General features: G+C 50.5%; 1 protein-coding gene across 2 annotated transcripts; it reads left to right on the forward strand.

Annotated features, from left to right (window-relative positions):
- Positions 1-619: 619 nt before the first annotated feature.
- Positions 620-14271, forward strand: CYP11A1 (cytochrome P450, family 11, subfamily A, polypeptide 1). Of its 2 annotated transcripts, NM_001093789.1 has the most exon segments (9): positions 671-939; positions 4243-4398; positions 6105-6304; positions 7321-7524; positions 8389-8546; positions 12313-12479; positions 12768-12846; positions 13306-13503; positions 13874-14268. In NM_001093789.1, coding segments are annotated over 9 exon segments (1563 nt in total). In that variant the 3' UTR covers positions 14006-14268.
- Positions 14272-14541: the final 270 nt, after the last annotated feature.

Genomic DNA, 14541 nt, shown 5'->3' on the forward strand with positions numbered 1-14541 from the left:
GAATATGTAGTCATAAAAAGATTATTGCTAATCCCAAACAACAGACACCTCAAGTGAATGATTTTAGTGTTTTTCTATATATGTTGTTGTTTAGTCACTAAGTCCTGTCTGACTCTTTTGAGACCCCATAGACTGAAGCCCACCAAGCTCCGCTGTCCATGGGATTTTCTAGGCAAGAATACTAGAGTGCGTTGCCATTTCCTTCTCCCTGGGATCTTCCTAACCCAAGGACTGAACCCTCGTCTCCTGCATTGCAGGTGGATTTTTTACTGACAGCCACCAGAGAAGTTATGTGTGCAAGAATCTGGGGTCATGGAAATTTTCCTTAGATAAACATCTTACCTAGGGACCAGTACAATGCAAACGCTTTCTGTTTTCCTTCATCCTGAAGTCTCCTCAGGGTGCACTGAGGGAGGGAGTTCCCTCAGGTAGGTGGCCACTGTGGCTGATGCTTGATGTTTGTAGAACTGAAATGACGGGCTACATTCTTTCCTTTACAGTACCAAGTTTGGGAGGAGCTGTGTGGGCTGGAGTCAGCTGGAGGAAGCTGACCGCCCTGTCAGCTTCTCACTTAGCCTTGAGCTGGTGATTATAAGCTGGGTCCCAGGGCCCCAGGGCCGGAGTCACATGCTGCAGTACGGGCAGGGACAGCGGCAGCTGTAGGGGCAGCATGCTGGCCAGGGGGCTTCCCTTCCGCTCAGCCCTGGTCAAAGCCTGCCCACCCCTCCTGAACACGGGCAGGGAGGGCTGGGGCCACCACAGGGTGGGCACTGGAGAGGGAGCTGGCATCTCCACGAGGACCCCTCGCCCCTACAGTGAGATCCCCTCCCCTGGTGACAACGGCTGGATTAACCTGTACCATTTCTGGAGGAAGAAGGGCTCACAGAGAATCCACTTTCACCACATCGAGAACTTCCAGAAGTATGGTCCCATTTACAGGTAAGCCTGGCAGAGGATGGGGGCTGGCGGGATAGGGAAGCCGGTGGTGGCCCCCTCCCTGAAAGGTCTGCCTTCCCTTTCCAGGCTCTGGTTCACCTCTGACTTTATTTCTTCCTGCCTGGGGTGGCAGGAGTAGAGTTAATGCTTCCCAGACAGTGGGTTTACTTTCCAGCCCTGAGGCCTCAACAGTCCCCGGGCTCTACACCCTTAGAAACTTTGGGGAGGTGGGGAGGCCAAGAGAATAAGCCCCGGTACCTCCATTATCTGCAGGACACTGTGCAAGGTGTGGTTGTCATCCCCATTTTCAGAGGAGAAGGAAGTTCAGAGAGGTTAGGACTCTAGCCCTGACCACTCAGCTAGAAGCCCGTCCTGCTAGGGTGCTGGTCTTGTCACCCCTGGGCCTGTGGGGCTCCGAGTGGCTGATTGGTCCCTTCCATTAGGCCTGGCTGCCGTCCCTCTTCCCCAAACATCTGCCTTGCATCCAGCTGGGAGGGAGGGCCTTTGGGCTTTTGGCCTCGCTGTACCCCACCTTCTTGCCCTGGGTTGGGGGTGAGGTCTGGGGGCTGCCCTTGGGAGGGAGGCCTCACTTGTTCTGGTTTAGCAGTTTCTAAGGTAGGTGGGCTTCAAGAGACATTTGGGTTCCTTTCTGAAAGCATAGGTGAGGGGGATTAGAGGTGGCAAAGGTGATGGTTGAGGGCAGGGAGGGGATACGAGGAAGGATAACGCTTTACTTTTACTTTATTTATTTATTTTTTGGTGGGGGGGATGCACTGCGTGGCCTGTGGGATCTTAGTTCTCTTCAGGGATCAAGCCTGTGTCCCCTGCAGTGGGCGCACTGAGCCGTAACCACTGGACTGACAGGGAATTCCCCCTTTTACAGTTATAAGCGCTTTTTTAGAACTGGTTGGAGACAGGGCACCCCCTTAGCCCCAGGCTGAATGTTAGGTTTGGAAGAAGTTTGCTCCTTAGTCTCTCTTCTTTGTCTGTTTCTTTCTCTCCCTTCTAAGCCTCTCTCCCCAGTCTTACTCCATGGATTTTTTCATTATTCCCTACTTCCTCCCCTCCTCCTTCTTCCTGTTCCTAGCCCCTTGTAGGAACTCTTTATTTTATAAAGCCCCTATTTTCTGAGTCACTTTCATTTGAGTCTTGCAACCTGTCCTTAAATTTGGCATTATCCCAATTCACAGATGGGAAAACTGAGACCCAGAGAGAAGGGTCTTGCCAAGGTCACACAGTTCATCAGGGCAAAGCCAGGGCTGCAACCCTGATTGTTTAGCTTCCAGTTCAGGGTGTCAGGCTTCCCAGGGGGCACTAGTGGTAAAGAATCTACCTGCCAATGCCGGAGATGCAAGAGATGCGGGTGTGATCCCTGGGTCAGGAAAATCCCCTGGAGGAGGACATGTCAGCCCACTCCAGTATTCTTGCCTGGAAATCCCATGGACAGAGAAGCCTGGCGGGCTAGAGTCCATGGGGTCGGAAAGAGTTGGACATGAGTGAGCACGCATATTATTATATTATTCAGGGTGTCAGTATTCTAACTATAGCCTGGAAATAACAAACTTCTAAATGAACATGAGGAATTTACAAGTTTCATGGACTTTCCCTTAATACAAGTCTATTCCTGTCCTTTATTCAACAGTTTAGAAAAATTGATATCAAATACAATCTCAGTTTTGGTAATATTTATGTACCATTCAGAATGTGAATGTATTTATATGCTATTTGTGTTGTCCTATAACACTGTACCAAGGACTTCTTTTCTCTTTTCTCTCTTTAATATAATTTTAAAAGGCAGCATATTAGCCCATAGTATGGATAAGACATATTTTTTTCAGCCAGCTTTTTAAAGTGGATATTTAGACCACTCTAGTTTTTTTTTTTTTTAACTATTAGACATCCTTATCCTTTTTTTTTTTTTTCTATGAACATTTTCATCCATCAGGCATCACTGATGTCAGATAGCTGCCTTGGGCTAGATTCCCAGAGGTAGAATTGATAGTAACAATAGCATTTCAAGGACTCTGCTTAGCTGTTTTTAATGGAGTCAGCGGTTTGAGGATGTGTGGCAGCTGGAAAAACACTGGGGGGATTTTCTGGGAGGCCATGGTCGGCCAAGGAGACTTGGGGAAGATAGGCCTGGGCTCTGTGGGTTAGTGGCTAAAGCCATGCTCTCTCCCACTCCCCAGCCTCACCTTCTCCCCTTCCCCTCTCTCTCCATTCTCAAGGGAGAGGAAGGAAGAGAGGGGAAGGAGGGTAGAGAGAGGGAGAGAATGAGAATTTGGCTTATACTTGTATGCTTTTATATTTTACCTTGAAGTGTATCTTGAATTAACTTTCTTATGCAAAAGGCAGATACAAGTGAGAAGCAGAATTTTCTGTTGTTTCATGACAGTTGTACATTAATACTATGCAAAGTGTCTTAAGGTATATTTATACCTGGGGCTTGATGATTTAGCTCTGTTTTATTTTAATAGTGACAGAGTACTTTGTTGGGCATCTAATTCCTGGGGGAGGGTGACCAGTCCCACAACGTCACTCCTAGAGCTTAGAAGGGACTGCCTGGCCTGGTGTGTGACCTGCATGGAGTCACTCTAGTCCAGGGTTACTCCCAGCTGCCAGGAAAGTGCCATGTTTCTGAGCTCTGCATAGGTGAGAGGGTGGAGGGTGCTGAGAGTGTAGACACACAGGAAGAATGAACACTGGAGGGCCTGATGATCCAGGGGAGGCCCTGGGTAGGGGTGGGCTTGGTCCTGAGGATGTGTAGGAGCCACTGTGATGATAAGATGAGCACGAAGCTGTTACTTAGAGAATGTCTTCCCAGGTGGCACAGTGGTAAAGAATCCGCCTGCCAATGCAGGAGACACGAGGGACAAGGGTTCAGTCCCTGGGCAGGAAGACCCCTTGGAGGAGGGCTTGGCAACCCACTCCAGTATTCTTCCCTGGAGAATTCCATGGACAGAGGAGCCTGGTGGGTTACAGTCTATAAGGTCACAAAGAATCAGACTGAGCACAGACACACGCAACAGCAGTCACACTCATAGATTTCATATCATCCTGTTCCTCAGCAATCCTGTTGGGCAGGTACTGTATTTATCCCCACTGGAGAAACTGAGACTCGGAGGAGGAGACTCAGGTCGTACAGCGAGGAAACTAAGGGCCAGGATCCACTCCCAGGCCCGTCCGCGCTGTGCTGTTGGCCGCAGGGTGGTTACAGAGGAGCTGAGTCCTGTGCCCTGATTGCTCAGGGTCTGCGGGACTCTCCGCAGATCCTGACTTCACAGCGCCCCTCTTCTGCCCCTCCAGGGAGAAGCTCGGCAATTTGGAGTCAGTTTATATCATTCACCCTGAAGACGTGGCCCATCTCTTTAAGTTCGAGGGATCCTACCCACAGAGATATGACATCCCGCCCTGGCTGGCCTATCACCAGTATTATCAGAAACCCATCGGAGTCCTGTTTAAGTGAGTCCTGGGCCCTCTCCCAGGGGCTGGAGGGAGATGCTCGGTGGCTGGGGCAAGGGCAAAGGCTGGGGGTGAGATGCTGGGGCCGTGCTTGTCCTGCCCTTTCTGTTAACAGCTGGGCCTCTAGACAAATCCCTGTCATCTTCCTGCCTCCATCAAACAGATGATGGGGAGGATGAACTGCCCTGCCAATCTTCAGGAACATGGTCAGGAAGAAGATCTTACTGAGTAATTAAAGACCTTGAAAAGTTCTCATTCACTGGTTCATCCAGTAAGACCCATTTTATTGAGTGCCTCATATGTGCCAGTCCTGGTGCCGGACTCTGAGTGACAAGTAGGGCAGGGCCCTGCCCCTAGGAGAGTCCCTTATAGTCTAAAGGAGCAGTAAGAAGCATGAACAAATCAGTGTATCTAAATGCAGTAGATACCATTTTCCACCAAATTGCTCATCAAAACAAGAAAATGTGACCATAACAAATGTTGATGAGGATATGGAGCAACTAGAGTGCTCCTAGCTTGCTAGTGGGACTGAAAACCGATGTCACCACTTTGGAAAATGGTTGGACATTACTTCCTGCAGTTGAATGTTTATAATGCAGCCATTATAAACCCATACTTAAAATGCAGTCATTCTGCTCTCAGGAATATACTCCAAAGAATACCCCCACCCCACCCACCGAGACGGATATGTACTAAGATGTTTGCAATGCAGTTGTTCATAATAGCAAAAACCGGGAAATCACCTAAATGCCTAACAGGAGCATGAAAGGAGTGACGGTGGCAGGCCCCAGTCAACAAGAACAGACTCAGTGTCTCACAACAATACAGATGATACTTAGAGATATAAATTGAGTGAAAAAAGCAAGTCATGACAGCTTTTATAAGAAATTGAAAACAAGCATGCATTTTTTAAAAGCACGTTTTGGAAATATATGTTAATCAGATAAAACTATTTACAAAAGCAAAGAAGAGATTCAGGTTGGGAGGAAGGGAGGCAGGATGTGGGAGGACCGGGCTGGCATCTGAAAGTTATCATCAAGCTTCTAGTATTCATGTTGGATTGTGAGTTTATAATAACATTCTTGTAAACATAAAAAGCCCCCAAATAACAAAGAGGGCTTTGCACGGATCTATTTTCAAGAAAGGGCTATAAGCTGTGAATAGGAATGGGTATTAACCCAATTCTGGGCCCCTGAGATTCCCCACCAATGAAAGTAATGAGACGTGTTGGGGGTACAGAGGTTGGTCAGTTGTGCAGGGGCCAGAAAAGGTGATGTAGAGGGAGCCTTGAATGGTAGGAGGTGAGATTGACCAGGAGGAAGCAGAAGTGGTGGGGAGGGCAGATCTGTAGCAGAGGCCAAGACTAGAGGGCTTGACAGTTACTTGAAGGCTCTAAAAATAGGATTTCCATCTTGTTTAAAGCAGCAGCAGCAGCAGCAGCAGCAGCGGGAGTTGAGCACGGTTGGGGGTTTGATCTTCAGCTTTTTTTTTTTTTTTTCTGTCACACAAGCCTCCCTATTCCCTCCCCTCTGTCCCGCCTAGGCCAGGCAGAAGCTGGGAGGAGGGGAGGGCAGGGAGGGCTGTGGATGTGAGCGCTGGACTTCGAGCTGTGGCTCAGCCTTTTGGGAAAGCCTAGTCAGCCCCCTCTGTGTTTGCTAGGCCTGGGGTTTGTGACCATGAGGGCCCGAGGGCCCATGTTTTTCCAGGAAGTCAGGAGCCTGGAAGAAAGACCGGGTGGTCCTGAACACGGAGGTGATGGCTCCAGAGGCAATAAAGAACTTCATCCCACTGCTGAATCCAGTGTCTCAGGACTTCGTCAGCCTCCTGCACAAGCGCATCAAGCAGCAGGGCTCCGGAAAGTTTGTAGGGGACATCAAGGAAGACCTGTTTCGCTTTGCCTTTGAGTGTAAGGAACTGGAACCTACCTGGCCACAGTCCTGGGGATGGGAGAATCCAGCATCTCACCTTGAGACCCAGCATAGACTCTGAAGAAGTGTCAGGATTGGTTTCTGGGAGGAGCCGCTGAACACATTCTCTGTCATCAGCTACCCGGGGGAGAGCTGCACGCTCTCATCTGATTCATGATATGGGGGCAAGAATTGCTAAAATGTGGGTCCCTATCACCAGTTTCCTCCAAAAGCCAGGGTTTGACTTGGCCTTTCATTCAGCAAATCTCTCTCTCGGGACAGAGCTTCCCTTCGAAGTCTGGGAGGAGAGGGGAGGGTTGGGTGGGTAATTGAAACAGGGTATTGGAGGATGTGTAGGAATTTTCCAGATGGAGTAAAGAGGTTGGACAGTGTAGGCAGAGGGAACAGCACATGCAAAGGCCCTGTGGCTTGATGGGGATCATGTGGTCACTGTAGGAGATTTGCAGTGCCCAGGGTTTGGCATAAAATTCCTGACCCAAGAGGCAGGAAACCCTTGAGGGTTGTTGTGACTTCTTATGACCAGCCAGAGCAGGCCCTGGATGGCCAGTTACTGGGGACTAATGTCCCCCCAGGCACTCATCTGACCTGTTCCAGGAAGTATGTAGCCACTCTGATCAGTTATAGACGAGAAGTTTCTCTTCCCAGGAGGAAAGCTGAGAGGCTGCTGGGGAGTGCTGGTGGAAGGGGGACAGAGCAGTTTCCTCCCAGCCTGAGCCTTTTCTCAGCCATGCTGGAGGCTCTGCCTCCCGCTTGAGGGATCCTTTTTTAGGGTCTGTCCTATGACCCTCGGAAGGGCCTGATTGACTGCCACAAAGGCAGTTTTCCTTATTCCTGCAATCTCAGCCCTTTGGGACTCAGCTCTCAGTTTCTTTACTGAAGGAGGCTGAGGTTGGATGCAAGGGCTTCCATGTGTTGGGGAGAGGGGGACGCGATAGTTTCCTGGGAGCTGAGGCTGTCAGATGGTCAGGTTGGATGAGACTCTTCAACTTTGCAGCCATCACTAATGTCATGTTTGGGGAGCGCCTGGGGATGCTGGAGGACACAGTGGACACCGAGGCCCAGAAGTTCATTGATGCCGTCTACAAGATGTTCCATACCAGTGTCCCTCTGCTCAACCTCCCTCCAGAACTGTACCGTCTGTTCAGAACCAAGACTTGGAGGGACCATGTAGCCGCATGGGATACAATTTTCAATAAAGGTGAGGGCTGTGCCCTGGGCAGTCATAGGTGGGAGCCAGGAGAGTCCTGTCTGCCTCTGGAGATGGGAAATCCAGGCCTGGGTTGGAAGGTTGAGGGTTGGGGGAGTGGGGAGAAAGACACAGAGGGAGAGAGAAAGTCAGTTGGGAGCCTCAGACCTTGGCCTGCCGCTTTGTCCCAAGTTACGACTTGCCGCATAGAAAACCCACGGATGGCCATCAGGAAGGACCAGGAACCCCTGAATATGGTAGGCAGAAAGCTGGCTCCTGGGGATGATCAGATTTTTCTGAAGAAAGGATTAAAGAGGTCTATCGTATTCTTCCAAGAAGCCTGGGATTCCCAACATGGGTTAAAGACCAGCATTTCAGACACGGCCGTGCTTAGTGACAGAGCAGGGCTTTGGTGACAGGGTGGAGACGGCTGACTGGGATGTGGTGATGATGCCAGGTCTGGAGTTAAATCCTGCCTCTGCCCGGACACCCTTGTGACCTTGTGCAAGTTATTGTCTTAGATGGACTTCTGTTTCCTTATCTGTAAAATGGGCATGATAGCATTTACCCTAAATAATTAATAATTTAAAAAAAAACAGGTATGAGGAACTTTATAGAGCATGCTCCTCAAAGAAACAGCAGCTAAGAAAGTGCAGGGCTCCAGAATCCTCAAGCCCTTGTGCTCCTTCTTGCCCCTCTGAGAGAGCCTTGCTGCTTTTTCCTTTTCTTCTTTTGGCCACCTGGAAACATGTGGGATCTTATTTCCCTGCCCAGGGATTGAGTCTGTGCTCCCCTGCAGGAGAAGCATGGATTTTTAACCCCTGCACAGCCAGGGAAATTCCTGGCCTCCCTGTTTTCTTTCTTTTTGCCCCACAGCTGAAAAATACACTGAGATCTTCTACCAGGATCTGAGACAGAAAACAGAATTTAGGAATTACCCAGGCATCCTCTACCACCTCCTGAAAAGTGAGAAGATGCTCTTGGAGGATGTCAAGGCCAATATTACGGAGATGCTGGCCGGGGGTGTGGACACGGTGAGGACCCAGAAAGGTGGCCGTAGGGGTACATCCGGTCCCTTCCTGCGCCCCTTCCCCACAGCCTTCCTCATTGTCTGAAACCCCTGTCCATGAAGGCTCCATCTCCCCCTCCTGACCCCACTTCCTAGATGCTAATCTTCTGGGAAAGCGAGCTCAAGTCAGTCATCCACTGAGCGTGCCTTGAGGCTGATCCACCATTTTTCCTTTGCTAATGAAGAGGGCGTGACTAGGTTCAGGTGGGTGACACAGCTCACTTGGTATCAGGAAGGCAGGCGGGTCTCTGAGCAGCTGGGAGCCAACCAACCAGTGGAATTTGCCCTGGGCTTGCCCTCCAAATCTTTTTGTTGCCTTCCATGCCCCCTCTTCCAGACCTCAGTCCCCCTTGGTTCCCCCAGTGTCTGAAGGCATCATGCACGGTGTCTCCCAGAGGTCCACAGGTAGAATAATATCCAAGAAACTTCTTTTTTAGTATTTATTTTACTGTATTAATTTAGCTGTGTCAGGACTTGGTTGTGGCACGTGGGATCTTTAGTTGTGGCCTGTAGGGTCTGGTTCCCTGACCAGGGATTGAACCCGGACCCTCTGCACTGGGAACGTGGAGTCTTAACCATTAGACCTTCAGGAAAGTCCCAGAAGCTTCTGTTCTTGAATGTCAAAATTTCTCTGTCCTGTGTGCCTTCCCTTTTCCTAAACCTTAAACTTCCTCAAGCGAATGTGATGGTGAGGGTTAATTCATTAGCGTTTCTTGATTGCTAGTTATGATTCAGGCCCCAAGACTATAAAGATGAATACAGCAGACCTCAGATATCCTAAATGGCTCAGACAGGAAGCATGTATAAGTTTGTGAGAGGTACCATGATAAAGCAGTACAGACTGGGTGACTTAAACCACAAAAGTGTAGTGTCTCATAATTCTGGATCAAGGTATCAGCAAGGTTGCGTTCTTCTGAAGCCCCTCTGCCTGGCTTGTTGATGGCTGTCTTCTTCCTACATCTTCACATGATTTCCCCTACTTCCTTCTTTTTCTTTTCAAAAAAATATTTATTTATTTGGTTGAGCTGGGTCTTAGTGGCAGCATGCAGGATCTTTAGTTGCAGCATTTGAACTCTGATTCCTTGCTTTCAATGTAGGGGGCCTGGATTCGATCCTTGGTTGGGAAACAAGATCCCACATACCTCAACTAAGAGTTCCTGTGCCGCAACTAACATTCCCTTTTCTTCTTACATGGACACCAATCCTATTCGATTAGGGACCCCCCATATGACCTCATTTTACCTTGTTTAGTAGCTAAGTTGTGTCCACCTCTTTTGCAACCCCATGGACTGCAGCCTGCCAGGCTCCTCTGTCCATGGTATTTCCCAGGCAAGAATACTGGAGTGGGTTGCCATTTCCTCCTCCAGGGGATCTTCCTGACTCAGGGATTGAACCGTGTCTCCTGCATTGGCAGGCGGATTCTGTACTACTGAGCTACCAGGGAAGCTCGTTTTACCTTAATTACCTTATTAAAGGCCCTCTCTCCAAATACAGTCACACTGTGAGGTGCTGGGTTTATGACTTCAACATATGAATTTGGGAGGGACACAGTTCAGCCCAGGACAAGGAGGCAGCATGGCCCCAGACGACCACCTCTTCACCTTATAGGGCTGGATGATGAGGTACTGGGTGCTGAAAATACTAAGAAGAGGGGAGAGACCAGCGTGGCCTTGCAGGACAGGGAGAGCACTCCACAGAGTAGTCAACTTCTCTTCCCTCTTGTGCCAGGAGGAGAGAGAGGAGATAGCATTTCAGGACTGGGGAGAAGCCGGTGACAAAGCCCCTGGGTGAATAACTTCATTTCCTAGGTATTCTATTTACATTGTGCTCTAACCTCTAATGCAGGAGTTTCCATTCCTGGGCTGCAGATGGAGACTTTGAGCGTATTTTAAACATAGTGTATTGTCAGTCATGTAAAAGGGATTCCCCGCTAAAAGCTCACCTGCACCAGAGCAGCTGTTATTCTTGGGTAACATTTATTAAGCAAGCAGGAGCCTAAGCTTTTCACATTAACTCTTGTAACTCGTTTAGCATTCACAAACAATACTTTGCGGTATGTTACTGCTCCCCTTTGTTGAGATGAGGAAACTGGGGCACAGAGAGGTTAAGGAAATTCATTAAGGTCACACAACCAGTAATTCAGGTGAAGGTGAAAAGTGAAAGTGAAAGTCACTCAGTCATGTCTGACTCTATTCCACCCCATGGACTATAGCTCACCAGGCTCCTCTGTCCATGGAATTCTCCAGGCAATAATACTGGAGTGGGTAGCCGTTACCCTCTCCAGGGATCAAACCCAGGTCTCGTGCATTGCAGGCAGATTCTTTTACCATCTGAGCCACCAGGGAAGCCCTAACTTAGTTGAATACAGCCAGTAGTCTCTCTCCTCATTCTCCAAAAGCCATGTCGGTCTCTCCTCTTTTCTCAGTGTTGTCAGTACCTGATGCCTCGTGATTCAGCCCTGTTGCTTATTACACAAGTATCTCTTGAGTACCCACGCTGTGTCAGGGCTTGGAAGGAGTGAGACAATTACATGCATTTGATCTGAGCCTTAAGAGAGGGGTACACACCTGCTTCCAAGGCTGGGGAAGGGAACTGTAGGAAAAGGGAATGGCATGAGGAAGATTTCTGGGCTTCAGGAGCTGCATGTAGCTCAAGGTGGCTGGAGCATGCTGGAGAGAGGTGGCAGTGGGCTGGGAGCAACCGGCAGCTGTTGGAGGGGGTCCATGGGTCTGGTCACAGACTCTGGACTTGATCTGGGGACTCCAGGGATCCAGGCAAGGATTTCAAGCTGGTAAGTGACTGGATGGCTTTTTTTTTTTTTTTTTTTTTCACAATTGCTTCCACTGAGAGGAAGAAGAAGCATGTCCAAACCTCTTGGACCAAAATATGATCCTTGGCAAGTTAATACGCCAACACTGTGTGTCTAGCCCTAGGACATATTCCAGTTCCATCACTGAAGAATCTGTTCTATGGGGCCTGAGGAGGATCACTCATACCTCCGTGAAAGTTAACACTCACTACATTAGCTCTGAGATTAGCTGGTCAGTCTCAGTATAGACCACATGCTAATTGCAACCCTGACATAAAAGAGGTCTGGTTGTTCTGGTTTCAGCATTTTTGAGCCTCATTTTATGCTACACTACTATAGGCAGATGCTACATTTAGAGGGAAGTTCTGCTGGGGAGAGGGCTGCTCATTTAACAGGCATTTCAAGAGGAACGGCAGTCATCAGGAGTACAGCCATTACAGAAGTAGGATTTGGCCTCTTAAGGCCTCTGGAGTCCTTTGGAAGAAGGCATTAGTTAGGGTCCTTCCCTCTACTGGCTGGGAAGATGTGAGGGCTCTGGTGATGTGAGTGGGGAGGGCAGGGATAAGTGCTGCCCCAAACATTCCTGCTTGGACCACAAGAAAAGCTTCTTGGACATTTGCCTTAAAAAAAAAAATTTAAAAAAGTATTTATTTGGCTGCACCAGGTCTTTGTTGCAGCATGCAGGATCTAGTTCCCTGACTAGGGGTTGAAGCTGGGCCACCCCTGCATTGAGAATGCAGAGTCTTAGCCACCAGATCACCAGGGAAGTCCTGACATTTGCCTTCTGAATTGTGGTTTGCTTTATGTGGATAGTGGTTTCTGGATCCCTAGACAAGGGTGAGGGGAAGTGTTTGGCAATGAACTAGATGCCCCATGAGTAACCAGCCCTCTGGGTTTTCTGCACCCCCACACTCTCCACCAGACATCCATGACGCTGCAGTGGCACTTGTACGAGATGGCACGCAGCCTGAATGTGCAGGAGATGCTGCGGAAGGAGGTTCTGAATGCCCGACGCCAGGCAGAGGGCGACATAAGCAAGATGCTGCAAATGGTCCCACTTCTCAAAGCTAGCATCAAGGAGACGCTAAGGCAAGTCCACTCCCACCTATGCCTGCCCTGCCCCACCCTACTCCCTCAAATCCCTGGGCAGGGATAGGGTGCTGCCTGAGCACAGGGTTACAAGGATGGGCTGGTGGAGAAAATGGGTAGCAGGAAGTGAGGAGTCTGGGGAAGACAGCTGGGAATGGGGAGGAGGGGTCCTGCCTCCAGAACACCACCCCCGCCGGGGTGCTCCAGCTGGAGCTGAGCTGCCATGCTGGGGGCCGGGCCTTTGTCCAGGCCTTGGGGCATCAGCTTCTGAATGCTTTCCACTGGCAGACTCCACCCTATCTCCGTGACCCTGCAGAGATACCCTGAAAGTGACTTGGTTCTTCAAGATTACCTGATTCCTGCCAAGGTAGGTGTGGCAAGAAGGCTGCAGGCTCTGTCGTCAGACAGGGGAGGCCAGGAGCAGACTGCAATTGCATAAGATAGTGGCAAGGGGGGCTTCTGTCCTGCCTTTCTTCCTGGGGCTGGCTGGTGGGGTCCTTGGCAGCAGTGGTCCAAGTGTGAATGAAGGGCAGAGGGGATGGTCACAGTGGATGGTGGTTTTGGGATGTTGCTGGACTTCTAGGTTAGGAGGGAGATTCCATGGGCTGCCTGGGTTTCTGAGGGTCCTCTGGGACTGAGGAAAGGGGCACGACAATCCCTTGGCCCATCCCCAGCCTAGTGTCTTTGGTGGTGCCCGTTGGATGGGCGAGGCTCAGGGAGAGGTGGGGCCTTATTCAAGATCACATAGTGGGTATTATGCTGTGCTGGTATTGTTCCGGGTGTGAGGAGGTAGGCCTACTCAGACCTCGGCTCACCTTGTCCTCAGACACTGGTGCAAGTGGCCATCTATGCCATGGGCCGAGACCCTGCCTTCTTCTCCAATCCGGACAAGTTTGACCCAACCAGGTGGCTGGGTAAAGACAAGGACCTCATCCACTTCCGGAACCTGGGCTTCGGCTGGGGAGTGCGGCAGTGCGTGGGCCGGCGGATCGCCGAGCTGGAGATGACCCTCTTCCTCATCCACGTGAGTCTGACCTGGGGACATCTGTCTCCTGGGACTTGGTCTCCCCTCCCCCACAACCTCCTGCGGTCTCCTTTTGGGGCAAACCCACTCACCATCCACGGGGGCTCCCTGGCCATAAGTTCCCACAGAACTTATGATGGGAGGAGGGTGGGGTGGAAAAGGTTTCGTAGAAACCAAAGTGAAAGCCTGAACCAGGGGGACAGAGTGCCAGTGGTATTTTCAGGCTCTGCACAGGGTTCAGTAGGAGCTGGAGGTAGACCCACTTGGAGCATCTCACATCACACGCAACTGCTCCCAGGTGAATGAGCCTGGGCTGGGGGAGACAGACCTGCCCCGCCTCTCCCCTAAGCCCACTACCCCTCTTTCTCAGATTCTGGAGAACTTCAGGGTTGAAATGCAGCAGATCGGTGATGTGAACACCATCTTCAACCTCATCCTGACTCCGGACAAGCCCATCTTCCTTGTCTTCCGGCCCTTCAACCAGGGCCCGCCCCAGGCGTGACCGGAGAGGGCGGGCACTCCCCTTTCCACCAATCCAGCTAGCCGGGGTGTGGGAGGACGGCCCGAGGGGGTGGGGCCGTGGAGGTACCCGCACCGCCATTGCTCACTCAGTCCACAGCCCTTGCACCTTTCTGGCCAGCTGTGACCAGATGGAGCTGGCACTCAGGGGTCAGCTGCTTCCGCTCAGCTGAGGCACCCCTGTCTCACCCTACCTCTTCCCCCTCTTCACCCACCCTATGAAGGCAATAAACGGGTGAACGCTGCAAAGTGCTTTCATTTTCCTTCTGACCCCCTAAGGTAGTCATCACTCCTGGAGAGATGCTCTCTGACCCAGGTCAGCAGATAGATCTGAGCATGAATGGAGAACTGCTACCCTTGAAGCCTTTTCTGCCGGGACCCACCCACCTATAGCAGCTCCCTGTTGTCCTGCTGCTTATGAGGCAGAGCAGATGGAGGGCTATTGCCATTGCACCCCTGGAGCAGCTGGCATAGGGATAAAGAACTTGGCAGAGCTCTGCTGAGAGAACAGAGCAGCCT

This window comes from Ovis aries, chromosome 18, assembly GCF_016772045.2.
Source record: "Ovis aries strain OAR_USU_Benz2616 breed Rambouillet chromosome 18, ARS-UI_Ramb_v3.0, whole genome shotgun sequence".
In the NCBI taxonomy this organism is placed as follows: Eukaryota; Metazoa; Chordata; class Mammalia; order Artiodactyla; family Bovidae; genus Ovis; species Ovis aries.

Coding starts and splice junctions, on each gene's coding strand:
- CYP11A1 (XM_060401375.1), top strand. CDS start 671: ATGCTGGCCAGGGGGCTTCCCTTCCGCTCAGCCCTGGTCAAAGCCTGC. Junction 940..4,242: donor AAGTATGGTCCCATTTACAG/GTAAGCCTGGCA, acceptor CTGCCCCTCCAG/GGAGAAGCTCGGCAATTTGG. Junction 6,305..7,320: donor GTTTCGCTTTGCCTTTGAGT/GTAAGGAACTGG, acceptor TCAACTTTGCAG/CCATCACTAATGTCATGTTT.